At 41.2% G+C, this 17,377-nt stretch overlaps 2 protein-coding genes across 5 annotated transcripts in view; one reads left to right on the forward strand and one right to left on the reverse strand.

The window, feature by feature from the left end:
* The window catches only part of LOC123967617, a 27,755-nt gene extending 16,846 nt beyond the window's left edge, over positions 1-10,909 (forward strand). The window contains exons 3-8 of one of the 2 annotated variants that reach the window (XM_046043755.1): positions 1,155-1,343; positions 5,914-6,005; positions 9,071-9,189; positions 9,446-9,597; positions 10,129-10,251; positions 10,714-10,909. In XM_046043755.1, coding sequence (XP_045899711.1) covers positions 1,155-1,343; positions 5,914-6,005; positions 9,071-9,163 — 374 coding nt within the window. In that variant the 3' untranslated portion in view covers positions 9,164-9,189; positions 9,446-9,597; positions 10,129-10,251; positions 10,714-10,909. Of the gene's footprint in view, positions 1-1,154; positions 1,344-4,625; positions 4,777-5,913; positions 6,006-9,070; positions 9,190-9,445; positions 10,252-10,713 lie in introns of those variants that run through there. The other variant, XR_006824294.1, reaches the window with a different exon arrangement.
* A 2,951-nt stretch (positions 10,910-13,860) lies between these two features.
* The window catches only part of col6a4a (collagen, type VI, alpha 4a), an 82,932-nt gene continuing 79,415 nt past the window's right edge, over positions 13,861-17,377 (reverse strand). For all 3 annotated transcript variants that reach the window (XM_046043746.1, XM_046043745.1, XM_046043744.1), the window contains one exon: positions 13,861-16,672. In XM_046043746.1, coding sequence (XP_045899702.1) covers positions 16,497-16,672 — 176 coding nt within the window. In that variant the 3' untranslated portion in view covers positions 13,861-16,496. The remainder of the gene's footprint in view (positions 16,673-17,377) is intronic.

The following is a 17,377-nucleotide window of genomic DNA, read 5'->3' on the forward strand; positions in this document are numbered from 1 at the left end:
ATGGAGCCCCGGTCCGAGGGAGATTGACAGTCATGTTTAGCTTCTTCCATTTTCTAATGATTGCTCCAACAGTGGACCTTTTTTCACCAAGCTGCTCGGCAATTTCCCCGTAGCCCTTTCCAGCCTTGTGGAGGTGTACAATTTTGTCTCTAGTGTCTTTGGACAGCTCTTTGGTCTTGGCCATGTTAGTAGTTGGATTCTTACTGACTGTATGGGGTGGACAGGTGTTTATGCAGCTAACGACCTCAAACAGGTGCATCTAATTTAGGATAATAAATGGAGTGGAGGTGGACATTTTGAAGGCAGACTAACAGGTCTTTGAGAGTCAGAATTCTAGCTGATAGACAGGTGTTCAAATACTTATTTGCAGCTGTATCATACAAATAAATAGTTAAATTCGTAAATTTTTGAATCGTTGCCCAGCACGACCCAAAACAACAACATGTTGTCCGTCTCTGTGCTTAATGCAGTAATTTCCTCAAACAGCTTCTCTCTGTAGTTTCTACTGAGGGACTATTTTCAGTGGCGGATGAATCCACGTGTTGCTCTAGTGAGGGGGCAGCAGGACGCCGTATGTGGGACAAAGTTAGGCCCAATCCCAATGTCCCCCCTCACAGACTCACAGACTTTAAGGCGCGTTCCCGGGAAGTCCGTGAGGGCTTGGGGGCCGTCCCACTGTCAAATCCTCAAGTGCGCGAGGGCCCTCTCGGGACATTTTTAACCCTTTTTAGACCCTTTTCATAAGTCTGCAGAATTGCAGGGAGGGAATTGCCCACATTTCATAGCGGTATGACGTGAAACATGGGGTTTTCCAGGGGAAGCGAGAGAAAAATCACGGCAAATTTGCATTAGAAGAGAAGAAGAAACCAAACACTGGTGTTAAAATTGTTAGAATTTTTCTTAACTTAAGATGCTGCATAGAACACATGAAGTCAGAGAAATGCAACCATCTTATTAAGAAATTGAAAAATGATAAGTCATCCTTAAAAACCATGATGGTTACAGAACTGGACTTCTTCAGTGGTCAAATCAAAACCCAGATTGTTCTATGTGATTGTGAAACCCACAAAGTGAACTTTCTCCAGCAGAGCAGGAGCCCACACGCTGTTGGCCCGTGTTGATTCTCTTCTGTTTTGTGTCCTCTGTTTGTGCAGGGGATGACGGAGGCGGAGGAGGACAAGCTGCTGGCGCTCAAAGACTTCATGCTGAAATTCAACAAGGCCAAAGCCAAACATGGCCAAGCAGAGTCACCTGGGAGAGGCGGGCCAGACCGGCAACGCTCTGCATCACCGGCCGCCAGGTTGACCTGGTCAAACCCAGGGCTGAGGCCAAAGACAAGAGAGGTAATAAATCAGCATTATGATGCAGCGTTTATACTTTAATCACAATGAAACCCTCGTGTCTTCACAGTGTCGTCTTTTTCATCAGAGGTTTTCAAAAGGTTTCATATATTTAAGTTTGTAGTTTTTATGTAATGAACTAAAACAGTTTTAATCGCTGTACAGTCATTTACTGTTGCAACTCCTAAATGTTCGGGGGGGAAACATGGTCAAAGCAGAAGGTATCCTGACTTTGAGTCCCTACTATGGGTCCAAAACCAACAAATCCTGCATTTCCCATAATGCAAATAAATAGTCTTTCATTAGACAACTGTTTTCAGAGCTTGTGGAAGACCAATCAGGATTAGTTAACTCATAGTGATGCATTTTGGCCCATCATGTGCTGTTTTGTATCTTGATTGGTGGTGAGTCTGATAGTCTAACAGGGTGTCCGCAGGGTCTTAAAGTCTTAAAACGTAATAAATAAAGTTTGCGAAAATGAAGGCCATTGAAAAGTATTAAAAAGTCTTAATTGCCATTTAACAAGGTATTAAATTTAGCAGATATTTTTGTCAATGTGAAAATCCTGTTTGCCCAAGAGTTTGTGGGTGAACGTGCGAGCCTTTCACTCATCCGGTCCTAAAAGTAGATCTGTGCGAACTGGAAAACTGATTTGATGGCCCCGTTACTCAAAAACAAGATGCGCTGTCAGCAGGTGAAGCAGTAAGACAGAAGACAACAGGGAAAATAAGAGCAGCGTGTAGGTTTAGCTTTAACGAAGGCTGTCTATTTAGCTAAATCAGTGCCTTTTATTGAAACACGTTCAACTGTTCATAAAGCCGATGTGCTCTTTAGTGTCACTTTTCGCGAACAGATCAGTCACAGCCTGAATGGAGCGGGACATTAAAAAAAAAGTCATCGTTCTACATAGTTATGATTATTGACACATTAGTAGGCTTCTTAAAGTTAAAGTTAGAGACTAACTACTACCATGTAGAGCGTTTTTCTTGCACAAACTTAATGAATAAAAAACACCCCAAAATGAAACATTATTATTATAATAGTGGGAAGCTATATACTAGCTAGCTATATCATATAAATAATATATTAATATCAAACTAACAGTTTACTATTATATTAACATTATACTTTAAATATAATGTTGTAATATTATGCTAATACACTCATTGCTCCTCCTCCAGGTTGTGGATGCATCCTCTGCAGCAGACAGATGTAGATTTAGCTAAAGCCTGGATGACATTGTGCTAATATGTGCTGCCAGCCGCCTTCTCCTGAGAGCAACATGTTCATCTTGTTCTATTTAGATGTTATTAGGGCTGAAACTATTCATCGATAAAATCGATTCATAAAATGTCGACACAAATTCATATATGCAGCAAAACAAAACTTGTTTAAAACTTGACAGGTCAGACAGAGCAAACTGCAGGGAAAACGTCTGAAACGTTTAGATGCTCTGATAGAGTTCAGAATTGATCATGAGGACGGCTGCTTTACTTCAAACAGTGTCTCTGTGTGACCCTGGACTGTGTGAGACCTTTTGGATGTGTAGAAAACTCAGCATGTTATTAAACATTAGTTCCTGATGAACCCGTCAGCTTGTGCTGCTGTCGCTCGTGCGTAAATGCGCACAGCGTCTCTCTTCATGGGGAGACTCTTCACCCTGTAATTTGCTAAATGTATTTATTTAAACTCTACCTACAAACAGCGCTGCTCTCAGTTAATGCACGCACAACGTTATCATGCGTTTCCCAGGTCTGGACACTGACCATCGATGAGGAAACAGTTTTTCAACTTGAAATGAGGGTTGCGACGGTGTAATCACATAGCTGTTATTTACACTGGGGACATGTCCCCACCACTTTTTGAAAGCATTTGCTAAAAGTTTTCTGAAAATTAGCTTGCAACATGAAATGTTAGGCTAAATAACAAATACAAATTCTGTGAGAACTACTTGCACAACAGAAAAGTATGAAATGCAATGTAAATATAGAAGAAACAGATCTGCCTTGTTCAACAAGCAACTGATTACTGTATTATATTCAATGATATTTTTACATTCTGATTTGTCACCGGCCACATGCATTTTGTTTCCCTTCATATAAATAAAGACATTTACACCATAAATTGGTGCAGAAAATGTCTCTAGAATGCAGGAATTTGAGTTTAATGCTCCTTCGTACCCCTACGCTGTATGCTGTAGCCCTACTTCGTACCCTATACGCCGTACCCTATACGCCGTACCCTATACGCCGTACCAAACCCCTTAGTCTTTTCTTCTACACATTTCCATCTTGTTCTTTTTCTCAACCGGTTCAAGGGTTGCACAGAACATCTCCTCTGGTGACTTCTCTTATTTTTGCGTTTTAGTAATTTCATTAAAAGTAATTTCTGTTAAACATCGATCCGCTCACTTTCAGACGCCATTGTTTGTAGCAGCCTACACCAACGAAGAAGAAGAAACTAAACACATCGGAGCATGTGGCCTTTGCCACATATTTAAGCTTAATAAACTCAATATTATATATAAGCTTAATAAACTCAATATTATTCTCACAAAAGTAAAATCTTTCCTCCCAACAGTGGAGGCACTTTATTTCAGTCATGAGGAGTAAAGAAAATGACCGAGAAATATCATTTAAATACTAAATAAAATATTATGTTGGTAACTTTTTTTAATTAAAATGTATTTTCTAATACATAATATTTTCTTGAGTTGTCACTAAAATTATTCCAAATGTTTCCAACAATTTTCAAACCCAGAGAAATCTGTTATTTTAATAATCAAATTTAATTTGTGGCCTGTCAGTGGCGTCATATGATGGATTTTAGTCTTTTGTAATTGTTTTGATGTGAGAGACCCCTATCGGCAGAAATGTGCATTTAAGCTGGCAGTTGTTCTTTATGGTCATAGAAGTTGAGGTGAATAAAAAATCCAAAGTAAGGATTATTGAAGAGTCAAAAGTGGATGTCACGTATTTCTGGTGAGGGCTGTATTCTCAATAAAATATTTCTTGTAAATCTCAACATGTAATCAAATATTAAACCAAAGCTGTTTGCCACTGCCAGGGCGTTACCTTTTATCTAGCTTGTTAAAACAAGTTACCATCAGAGTCCAGATTTCTTGTTTGTTTTTCTCTGAACAGGTATCAGCAGAAACATTTTTCTTTTATCAGGGAGCAGCAGGAACAGTCTGTTCAGCAGCAAATGTCCCTGTTAAAGGGAGGGGAAGTGCTCGCCTCACGCACATGCCCGCCTGCCGAAGCTGAATTGTCTTGAACTTTTTGTACGTGACGCGCAGCACAAATCACTGGAAGAGAGACTGATCCTCGCTGTTTGTGAGTTTCCAGAATCTGTTACTGTTTAACTAAACAGGACATCAGCAGGAGGGAATTCACACGGCAGAGCGTCCCCGCAAAACTAGATGAAGGCCTGGCAGGTAAAGTTATGCAGCCTGTAATTTTAACTTAAGTTAAACAGGCTACAGCTGTGTAGTGCGCAGAAGCCGTTGCCATGGTTACCCTCCATAGAGCGTTTACTCGTCTGTTCTGATCATCTGAGGAGCAAAGACCGCTCATCCTGCAGTAAACAGAAATACAAACACTGGTAGTGAGGTATTTAAAGTCAAAACAAGTTTTCATTGTTAAAGCTTCTGCAGAGCAGGATTGATTGTTTCCATCTCCTGCTGGTTATGTGGAAACCTGTGATAATGAGCCTTTTGAATTACAGTCCCGTGCATCTCCATGACCAGAGCTAGATCTGCGCTCCTCATGTTTTACTGTAACTCAGCAGAGTAAATTACTGCCATCCGCAGCCAAACCACTGAAGAGAAAAACAGACTCGAGCGATCTCCCCTCTTTAATCTCCATCATTAATCACTTTCTCTTTGTGTTCTTCAAATACCCGACTGTCCTCAGATGCCCACAGCACTGCAAAAAAATACTCATCTGATGGGGGTGTGGAGTCCTGGAATTGTGTTTTTGAGTCTTAAAATATGAAGTTATGGTGACTTAATTTCCCAGTTTTTTTATGTTTCTTACATTTGCGCAGATGTCAGTTCATGTTTATAAAAAGTTCTTAAATTATGAAATCTTCAGTCTAGGGTTGGGCGATGGCTGACAGATGGTCGATGGTTGAGCAGGCATCGTGATTGTAAAACCCCCCGACCCCCCACGGCAAAGAAAAAAATAATTTTAATCACCACGAACATTATTATAAATTTTCAATATGCTTCGCACCTTCCACACAGGACGCCTACACCTCAGGTAAACACACCGGCTTAACCCGCCTCTCTCTGTCTCAATGTAGACATTGTCTGATGGAAATTTTGTAGACATCGCCCAACCCTACTTCACTCAATGTGTTTTTTAATTGGAAACGAGACTAAATCTCAAACTTTATTAAAAACTCAAGGTGCCATTACAGCCTAGAAAGAAAATTTTTTTTTGCAGTTGTAACCAGGACATCTGTTGAGCATGTGGTTATGCCAAACATTTATACACTTGTTAGACCTCTGTGGCATGAGAAAGGGTCTAACATGCTGTTTTTATGTACCTGTTGTGTTTTGATCCTGCAGCGAGGAAGCACACAAAGCAGGATTCCACCATGAATGAGGAGTGGAAGAGCATATTTGGATCTCTGGAGCTGCTCTCCGCCCAGCCCGCCACGGTAATACTGCGTCTGGTCCAGGTGTGGCTGAGATTTATTGGTGTTTACAGTAATCAGTGTGTCTGGTGCTGTATTGCCAGAGGTACATTCACACCAACTCTGTTTTCCAAAAGGGTTTTTGTTACCCTAAATGTGTTTTTTGGGCACATGTTCAAAGCCATTTTGCTAAGTACTGTCTGGAGAATTGGCGTGTAGATGTGTCCGGGGCGGGACTGTCACCAAGCACGTAAAGTTTTGTGCAGATGTGATCATGTACACTGAAGTTATAACAACTTCCTGTGTCATGGTGAAGAATTTAACTTCGCCGCCACACCACAAAAATTCACAAGTTTTACAACATGGCCTCATCATTGTGTTAAGGGACAGTTTTGGAGTTGATTTGTCCAACCTGCTCAGAGTAGTACATTACAGCTTAAAACATGTCATTTCCTGTTGCCAGCAGGTGGCGCTATGACTTTGAGTGAATATTGGCATATGGATGTGTTTAGGGCAGGACTCTTATGATGTATTCTAAATCTTGTGCATATGTGAGCATGTACACTGAAGTTACGTATTTATGGGCGAAACCCATAAAATCCAAAATTTTCCGCCGCGTCTGAATTATGTGCAAAGTTTGGTGAATTTTCTAGCATGTTTAGGACCCTAAAATTGAGGTTACTTTGCAGAAAAAAGAAAGAAAGAGAAATATAATTCCTTCAGTTTCAATAGGGACCTCACACGTTTCGTGCTCGGGCCCTAAAAAAGATAAAGCTCTGGAAAAGATCATGAATTAGGTTTTACTGCTCACCAGTTGTAACTACTGCTTTCTTGTAAATCTCCAAACTCACTATGAAAAAAGACGTAAGCAGACTTTTCACCTGCTTCAAGGATGAAAATGAATACAACAGGCATTTATTTTGTTTGTTCTTATGTACATTTTATCTAAAGTATCTCCTCTAAAGCTGCGGACTTTTCCTTTTTGTTTCCATTTCTGCCAATTTCCTTTTGAATTTCACATAATTGCTATTAAACATTGTACACAAAAAAAAAACAGAATATGGTAACATATCACAAAGAAAATGTGGGGACTTTTTAAAAGTAATAAACACAAAGTCTGCCTTGAGTCCTGGTTTTAGAGTTGATTTGGCATCGACTAAGATGACAGTAGGTAAATTATTGTGAATCAGTAGTAACTGTAGTTTTTATATTGTTAAAAGGATTTAATTTCCTGACAGCAGTAAGATGTTTGGCTCTTTTCCTGCAACACTGATCCAGTTACAAGCTGTTAGTGACTGTTTGACTCGTCTACTTGGCTTCATTTCTTTGGCAGAGGACACAGAAACATGTGCTTCTTATTATGCAATAAGAAGCACATGCAGCTGAACGTGTAGAGTGATCTCTGGAGTATGAAAGTCTGTTTAGACTTAGCAGCTATAGCTAGCCAAAGGTAATAATGTAACACTAAAAATGAACATAGGAAACTGATGTTGCTGTTGTTTATCAGAAGAGGAGAGAACCAACTGGGTTTCCAAGTAAACCTGAAACCAAACCAAAGCTGTTTACTCAATAGTACAGGTTGCTTCGATCGTTTCGATTGGCTACTTCATTAACAAGCCTCCTCCACATGCGGCGCACCTGCTGCTGAGAAAACATAAGAATCCAAAAGATGTCTTCTGTGTCTTTTCACCAACTTTATAAAACATACAGCTGATGGAGAAGGTCAGCAGAGGAGACGCAGAGAGACAGGAAGAGGCGGGGCAAGCAGGTGTGTTTGTGGTTAGGGAGGCACCGAAATGAAAACATTTGCCGAACACCGAACAAGTACTACATTTATTTTGCTTTATTTCCCCACTGCATAAATTAAACAGTCAAATTGAGCTTTTTCCTCAGTGTTTCCCACAGGATGTGGAGAGACTATGGTGGGGGGGTCCGGGGCCCGACAGGGTTCAGTAAAGTAAATTACATCTGTCCATTTACCTTTAATGGACACATGTAATATGTTTTATACTTATTGTGAATATGATCCAATTAATCAGTTCAGCAGAACAGCTTCTGCAAACGGCTTTAAAATGCTTCCACACTGCCGACATATCAACGCAATTGTTAGGTAAAATTTCTTTGGTCATTGGTTATTAGGCAGAACACCATAAGTGCTTTTTGTTTGTTTTTTTGCTATTTTCAGCCTATTAAATTCGGTGGCCGAACATTCGGCGCGTCCATATTTGTGGTAAGAGGCCAGAGGTGTAGGGGGTAAAAACGCTAAAGGGAAAAGCAACAGATTCAAGAAGTGTGTAAACACTATAATAAGGTGGAGAATGAAGTAGAATTTAATTGGTGAAATAAGAAATAACCAACTAGAAATAGAAATACACCGCACTAACACCTCCCTGGCCGCCACCGCCACAGTTACACTGTCATTCTGTGTGAAACACTGAATGAAGACCCAGTTTTTACTCCTGAGCTACCTGCAGTGCTCTGAGAGGGAAGTTAATGTCACGGTAATGCTAAAATAATATATAAAATATTACAGACGAACTAACTCTCAGCTGTGTGTTGTGTTGTGGACTTCATCATCGATGATCAAGGAACTGTTCAACAGATTCACTTTACCATGTGTGTCTTGACTTCACGCACGTTTATGAATAAATCCAGAATAATTAAATTCAGATTGGGTTAAAGCACTGAGGACCTCGGACCAGAGTTTTCCCACGGTTCTTCTCACACGTTCTCAGTCCAGCCGCAGACTAAAGAGCTGTGAAAACATTTTAAACTGTGTGTCTGTACGTTAACAAACCGCCCAAATCCCCCAAAGTTCAGCCGTTCCAGACGAGGTAAGAGTTTGTGTTTCATCCATCTCGTGCGTCCTCGTGAGAGAAAATCAGGGTATTTTTAGATGAACTTCTGTTAAACTGAGACTGTTGAGCTTGTAAATGGTTCATAGAATACCTGGAGAGTCATGGAGGTTTGACAGTTGCATCCCAAACTGGTGAATTTATCGTACATCAGAGGCCACTGACAGGATGTGTTGCAGTATTGTCCATTTCGGCTCCTGTAGTTCACCTCCCAGCTGTCTGTTTCCTCCACAGGTACGAGCAGCGGCACCATGGCCTGCTGGGAAATGCGGTTCCAGCTCCCCATCTCAAACCACTCCCACCCAGCCCGAATCAGACGACTGCTGATGCATCCGCCCTACAAATCATCGCAGGTCTGATCGGTTTATATATTTAATATGTGAAATGTTCTTTAGATTTAGTTTATACTGAAGGACCTTTAGCACAGTGAACTATTAAATAAGATCAGTTTAACCTACCAGGACGTTTGAGTCGAGTGTGACCGAGTGTTTGTATCTGAAAATCTCTCTCTGTCCGACTGTGTGCAGCAACTGTTTGATAACAAGTTCGTATCAACTTTAAAGGAGTCAGGTGTTCTGTGGCCACTGAAAGTGTGTGTTTGTTTGGCAGCCGTCTCCTCACAGTGTTCACGGGATCTACTGCAGTCCTGCTGACGGGAACCCTCTGCTGCTGACTGCTGGGTCTGACACAGTCAGCAACACCACACCGCCTCTGTACAACATCAGTGTGACACAAAACACAGTCCGTGTTACGAACTGAAGGTTAAACCAAAACAAAACACCAGATCTTTTATTTTAGACATCTTTAATTGTAGATTTTGAAAAGCTGCTCCAAAATCTGCAGAGCTCCTCAGTCTAGAAGGAGCCGGTGTCACCGTCATCCTGGTTCCTCCAAATGTGGGTTTTGTACATGACCCACAAACAAGTGAACAGACCCTTAGTGAAGAAGTGGTGTGAGAAAAGGATTCGTTAGCCGTAAAGAGCAAAACACCACATTCATTTTTACTACCCCGTCTCATCTTTGCCAGCTTTTTCACTACTAATTACTTTGCATCCCTGTCAACAAACACTCCAGCTGCTTCCTTTTAACAGTTGCTAAGTTGAGTTACTGCTCAGAGGAGTTCAGCAAAATTTCTCCTCACAGACACAAATAAAAACAGATGAGACTGAATCACGAAGGCTGAAAGCTGAGATGTGAATTATTGGACACGGCGGTCAAAACAAAAACGATAAAGAAACGCAGACAGCTGGTACTTTATCATTACACTCGAACGTTTTAGTTGTGGTTTCCAGGTTCTGGGATCTGGCGTATCCTGAGAAGGTCGTACATCGTGGCGGGAGGAGCCAACGACTCGCTGCACTGTCCCGTTTGTTCTCTACAGCCGGAAGATCATCGAAGGAACTGAAGTCGTACAGGTGGGTGAACACACACAGCTGACAGGTGCACTACTACTACTACCATCTTTACTTCTATTGTTAGTACTACCACTGCTGCTACGTGTAGAAATACAAGTTTATACTACTAATATTACTACCACTACTGCAAATCATACTACTACTGCAGTTTTTACTAATACCACTGTTTCTACTACAGCTTTTAATGCAACTACTACATTTCAGCTCAGGAAATGCATTTATTCTAGTTTCATATCTTTTTGAGCTTCACTCAGAAAAATCTAATTTGTCCAATTAGAGTGCAGACAGGAAGAGAGGCTGATGGGAAATGTAGTTTCTAACTGGACCAACTGACCAACATTTCTGAAGTTCTGAAGTCAGTTTGAAGGTGTTTTGATGTCCAGATCGAACTCTTCTGTAAACTTATTTCCCATCATGCCTCCTGTGAGTGAGGTTAAAAACCATCTCACGTGTCTTCTGCAGGAGATCCACAGTAAACAGAAGAGCGGCGTGGTGGAGGACTCGCCTCGCCGCGGGCCTGAATCCCTCCCCGTGGGACACCATGACATCATCACTGACATCGCCAGCTTTCAGACCACACAGGGATTCATCGTCACCTGGTCCAGAGACGGCATCGTCAAAGTCTGGAAGTGAGGACGAGCGGCGGCAAGAGACGATGCGACAAATGTAAATGTAAATGTAAATGTAAATGCTCCGTACTTGTATAGCGCCTTTCTAGTCTTTTCGACCACTCAAAGCGCTTTTACACTACATCTGCATTCACCAGTCACACACATTCATACACTGAGCCTAAGTGCTCAAACGGAAACTAACATTCACACTCACTCATACACTGGCGGAATAGCCGCCAGGGGCAAATCGGGGTTCAGTATCTTGCCCAAGGACACTTTGACATGCAACCAGGGGGAGCCAGGGATTGAACCGCTGACCTTCCGATTAACGGCCAACCCGCTCTTCCTCCTGAGCCACAGCCGCCCCAACAACAGTACACACACACGGGATTCTGACTTTAAACTCAGAATTCAATTCTGAGTTATACGCTGTGTTGGAAACGGGCTAAACTGCTGTCTCAGAAGGTGTCTAACAGAACAGCGAGGCATCGAGTGCCGTTTGAAACTGCTCGAACGATCTCTTCCTGTCTCCTGAGATGCCTTCAAGCTGCCCCAGTAACGGCCAGTCGATGGTGACTTGACGCTGACTATTACTCATTAACCAGCGCGACTGCGGCCGCCGTAGCTTTCGAAAACTGGTCAAGATGGCAGACAAACAAGCCAAATTTGTACACAAATATACGTTTTTAAAAGTTGTTAGTAGTTTTCTTGCTTTGATTTTTGAAAATCTAGCGAGAACTAAACACTGAACTCTGTCATATGAGCCCGTGACTGTAACCAACCAAGTTTGTTCAGTCTGATTTCTGAGGTGTCCGTTAGCCGTTTGGCTTTTCAATAGCTAGTTAGCTGACAGCTTCTGACAGCCAGAAGAGACGCAAGACGGCGTGCTGTCGACACACGTTGCCGGAAGTGCTGCCCTAGAAGGCTGTTCGAAACTAATGTAAACAGAGCTGCCTTCACCTGAAAGTGATGCCTTCTGAGGCAGCTGTCTGTTACGCCATCGAGGCAGCGAGGCAGCTGCCTTCCGTTTCAAACACAGAAAAAAGTCAGAGCTCTGAGATTAAAGTCAGAATTTTGACTTTAAAGTCAACTCTGAGAAGAATTCTGAATAAAGCTGATGATACACGGGGCAACTTTTTGAGCAATCTTGCTGGTGGCAAGTCCGACTATGTTTTGAAGGGATAGCGGTGGTGCGGGGAGGGAGGCGGACTGATGGGGGAAGGGGATTACGGTAGTAATCATTACTCATTACCACTGACTGCAACATTGCTCTAAAAGTTGCTCCGTGTATCATCAGCTTAAGACAAATAAGAATTCTTCTGACTTTAAACTCAGAATTCAATTCCACTGTTTCTGTTGAACAAGACGCTTTGCTACGTTTTGTCGCCGCTGAACTCGATCCAGGTCTGTCAGGCTCTGGATCTTATGTTGCGTTCCAGGCGACTTGGAAATTTCCCGACCTGCTCTGCTAACTTCAGTAAGTGTAATTAGTGGTTTAATTACACAAAATTAAAATAGATTTTATTCGTAATAATGGTCCTTAGCAAGTTTGTTCATAAAACAAGTCATTTTGATAATTTGTAAAATTTTTATTATAATATTAAACATTTTGCACGTGTCCCTGAAATTGCTGTCCACCCCGTCATTGTGGGGTCTCTTTAAGAAACAGGCTGATGTATTTAGTGACATCATCACCAGCAATTTGTCTTTGTCCATTGGAGGTTTAAACAACTGCTGGAAGTATATAACATTTCTACACTTCTATTTCTTAATTTTCATCACATTGTGTTTGTAGCTGGATGTTGTCAAGCTTAACATGTCCACCCTGTCATAGTGAAATATTAATTATTAGAAAAACTTTTTAGAAACTCGACATCTATTTGCTAAACAGTTTTCATTACCTTTTTAAAAAAAAATTAGAGCTCGACCGATTTATCGGACGGCGTTGAGCTAATTGCGTTTAATCGGCATCGGCTGTTTATAAGATATGAGAATTAAAAAAGAAAGCTAGAGTCAGATCCTTCACTCATGTCATGGGTGTTGCATAGTTTGTGCCTCACCACAAAAACCACAGAACAAAACAATCAGCTGACTGGAGTTTACCAGAGCTTACAGGCACTCATCACTTCTAAATATTCTCGTTAATGAGCTGTTAAACATATAGTTTCTGGTGTATTCTAAATATATCTGTGGGCTTGGGAATTATTTAGTCTCAAAGGCACTCTATAGTGATAAAAACCAAGGTACGAGGTTACGGTAAACAATATCTGAAAGTCCTCTTCTGCACAAAGGTTTTTCAGTTAAAAAATGCCCAAAAATGTGAAAACATTTACTGACTTTTGGGCTTTACCGACTGATGTAGGGAACACAGTTAACAAGTAACCTGTCTGGTAATTTTTTTTGTAAGCTGCTGAAGGTTCAGCTATGTCACAATCAACCATGTGTTTCGTTCACTTTTGGCGTCATGCACCTGGAACGCTTCGAGGTCTGAAATAATTTCCAGGTTCCGAGGAGTCTGAAACGCAGCATCAGATCACAGTACGTCCGAAGCGCGAGTATAACCTCTGTCAAGCTTGTCAAGATCCTTATTTTAGAATGAAGCTTTAAAAAAGGTCAACTAGTGACGGCATTTCACCCGACTCATGGAGCAAATGTTAGCTTCACCTGATAATGTCTGTTAGCGACAGTTAGAAAATCTTCAGAATCTGCTTTTGTCTGTCTGAAACGACCCATTCTTCTAAAAAATGGCTATTGAATTTGAATATTCTGCTGTAAGTCCCTAAAAAAACATCTGCAGCACATTCCAAACTGTAAAATCAACCAAAGGAAAGAGCCCTAATAACAATTGTGTGAATGTTGAGATAAACATCTGTAAATATGAGTTTTAGGAGGCTAAATATGAGGCTTCGGTAGCATAAACACAACAGCTGCAGGTTTAATCCCGACTCATCATAAATCCCCTTCGAACTAACAAACTGTTCAACAGGAACTCCAAAGGTTTTCTTAAATTCTTTATTATTGTTATTGTTTTTTTTTTTACATGAAGCACCATTGGTCGGTTTGAAGAACCACAGACAGTGATCTCTACATCCAGACAGACAGACGGTGACACAGACTGAAACTCAAAGACACATTTCAGACCTTTTAAGGCTCAAACTGGGACTCGAGCCGTTCTGCAGCCACTCCAGCTATGTGTTTACATTAGTGAGATAAATCAGACGCTAACAAGAAACAAGAAACTACACATTAACCCGACCAGACACTACTCTGAACAAAGATCTGTCCTCTCACAGCCTTTGTTTCACAGCAGCAGCTCGAGTTCAGTTTGATCCTTCACACGATTATTAAAGGAAAAATTCTGGGTCTCGTTTTCAAGGTTTGGTCCGTCAGGGGAAATAAGACTTTATTGTTGTGAGGACGGTTTTAACCCTGTAATTCCAAGCGTATCTCATATGATACGTGAGTTTTAGAGACCTCTACATCATAAGTGTGATATATTTCCACAAAAAAAACCTGACACATACAATCAGACACCTTCAATGCACAGGTAATACCACCAGGGGGCCGACAGTCGCCCACCATAGGTCCTTCAGTTTGAGACCGCCAAAATGGAGGTTGTCAATCGGGGACCTACAGGTGGTTTTGCAAGGAAACTTTTGCCAATTGTAAAGGTGAGAAAAACATTTAAATTGTTGTTTTTTTTACTGGATTGAAGTGATGTTAAGTTACTTAATATTTCCCAACTTATTTTATAGTAAAATTGTTTCGTATCAAATTGGATACAGCAGGTATATAAGGTAATTTATTTATACATCTGTAAGTCATAGTTTTATTGGATATCCTTCATTATGCATTTCATTGAGCTATAGTCTTTTAATTATTTAAGTAAAGTAATTAAAGGCACAATTGATTATGTGTGGCAATTCAAATGACATGGAGCAGTTAGGGGACGATGATGATAAAAGGCTTAAAACATGTTGTGTCCTGCATGTTTTTTGTTGTTTTAGAAAAAAATTATGTTGGCAAAACATTGCAATAAAGTCTGAATGGATCAAATATGATACAAAACAAAACTCATACATACAAAAGACTATTCAAATCTGTTTAAATTTGGTATAAAAAAACAAATTTTCTGGCAATTGTTTGATGGTTCAGGCTTTATTAAACGTCCAGGGTTAGAGCGAAACCCTCAGCCAGGGACTCTAGTGTTTTTTAGAGTATTAGACCTGAAGGGAGTTAAAAGTTCCTGCTTGTGATAATATTTGTGATTTGCTTTTATTTGTACACAGTAGAAAGAGGCAGGAAGCATCGAGAGTACCAGGCAATAAAAGCAGAGGCGGGGTGAAGTCAGGGACGGTTTCGCTCGGCAGTAACTAGTTCGTACGACGGGTTGCCCAATCGCTGCTGCAGACAAATGAGTTTGGAGTTGTTATGAACGTGGGTGTGAACGTCAGATCGACCTCGCTAACCCGACGCCAGAATGATGGAGTGTTCCAAACAGCTACTGTCCCTTGTCGAGCCTACACTTCACAAAAATGAAAAGCTAACACGCTGTACACGTTTTCAGTCTTTGGGTCCGTTAGATTTGTCACCAGGACATCCCAAGATGTAATTTTAGGCTTCTGGTTCTCTGACTCCAGCTGTAAAGTTACTTCTACCAGTGCTGCCCTCTTCCACAGCTGAGACCAAAACTCTGAAAGTAAGATGTGGGGATGTCTGGAAGCAGGACTCACCTAGAAAGTGGCTGAATTGCAAACAGTTATTTGTGAATACTGGAGCTGATGATCACGAGATAAGTTTCATATCTTCAAAAAACTAACTGAAATGAGCACACACAGAAAAAGAAAATTGTCAAAGTTTTGCAGTTGCATTTGAAATTGACCTGAAAGCTTCAGGTTCAGTCCTGTTTTTGTCTTTCAGCAGTCGGATGCGAGTCAAATCTATCTTTACTGCAGCTGATGTGATGTTAAACAGCTTCGTCTCTGATTAGCGTCCGTCATGTTTAAAGCAACATTGTGTAGTCATTTTTATTCTAAACTCAAAGCTTTACAATCATTTTGATGGTACTCTGTTTGTGAATGGCGTCTCTGTTATTACCGCTCAGGGCTCGCTGCGCTATGAAACATTGGAGTCACTTATCACGACAACAGAGGAATACTTTACGGCGTCAACACGACTCGTCAGCAAGCTATAAGAAGCAGCAAAAATATATATCCAGGGGTGGAAATGAACTTTTTGGCTCACCTGCCAAGAGGACTGGTAGATGATGTATTGACACGTAACTTTAGCTTTATCTACGGAGCGGCAAATTACACTCTGAAACAGTCAGGGCGCCAAATCACATACAAAAAACTAATGCTACAAAATGTTGCTTTAAATCAACGTCCAGCAGAAACAAAACAACAGACTCTTCCTCGTGACCCAAAAGCTCTTTAATCAGCAGCTGCTGCGTTTCGGAACAGTTGGAACTTTCCCTGAAGGCGTTTAAGCCAGAAACTAGTTAGCAGTTGAACTGTTCCCGAACAACCTCAGCTGTGAATAAAGCGACGAAGATGCGTGTTTTCTGAGGTGTTGCTGATAGAAGTTTGCTGTACAGAGCTGTTTTCCTCCAACCAATCCGGGCGACGTCCTTCCTCATCGTCTCTCGGTCAGACAGAGGTTCTCGCACTCCTCTTCCGTCTTGAAGCGGTTGTCGTTGCCGCCGCAGCCGCCGTACCAGAACCGAGAACATTCATTCTGTTTGGTGTCGAAGAACCACATCATGGTGTAGTTCTGGCAGCTGCCCTGGTCCTGGCTGAGGAAACAGGTGTCTGTGAAGAGAGAGAGAGGTTATGGTTTACAAGAAACTTCACCCCACAGCCTCTTGATATGAAGCATTTCAGATTCATGCCGGTGATGAAGTCCTCTGAATTTAAGGCATTTCGCCTCTTTTATCCAATCAGCTACTGATTTTGTACATTTCCATTCCTGCGGAGCATTTTCCTTTCCAACCCTCAAAGCAGCCATTGGTTTCTGTCCGTCTCTTTGAAAACCAGCTTCATTGTTCTATACAGTTACTAACTAACACTATAGACCGGTCTAAATTGGCTTTGTGAAACTGGCCCATGTGTCTTTATTAGAGGTGGGAAAGTTTACCAAATGAACCAGTCAGTCTTCATCCCTGAACTCTTTTTAAAAGTTTTTCTAGTTTTCCACCTTGTCTTACTGTATTGCGCCAAACTGTAATGGGCTCGTTGCTGCACAAACAGCGCTAGAAAAAGACTTCAGGGATGAATGCTCCTCATACGCTGCTGTAGGATCAACCAATAATTACCTTTTTAGTTGCAATAGTGTACAAATAAAGCTTCATTTCCTTCCACTGCTGCAGAATAACTTGAAGTTTATCTCTAGGTATGCTGAAACAGTCTCCCAGATTTGTTGCTGCACCAGTACACTGGCTAAAACCACTTGTTATCAGAGTTAATGCTAATAAATAACTAATCTAGGTTATTTTATAGGTTAGATTATTCCAACAC

Source organism: Micropterus dolomieu, linkage group LG03, assembly GCF_021292245.1.
Source record: "Micropterus dolomieu isolate WLL.071019.BEF.003 ecotype Adirondacks linkage group LG03, ASM2129224v1, whole genome shotgun sequence".
NCBI classification, from domain to species: domain Eukaryota; kingdom Metazoa; phylum Chordata; class Actinopteri; order Centrarchiformes; family Centrarchidae; genus Micropterus; species Micropterus dolomieu.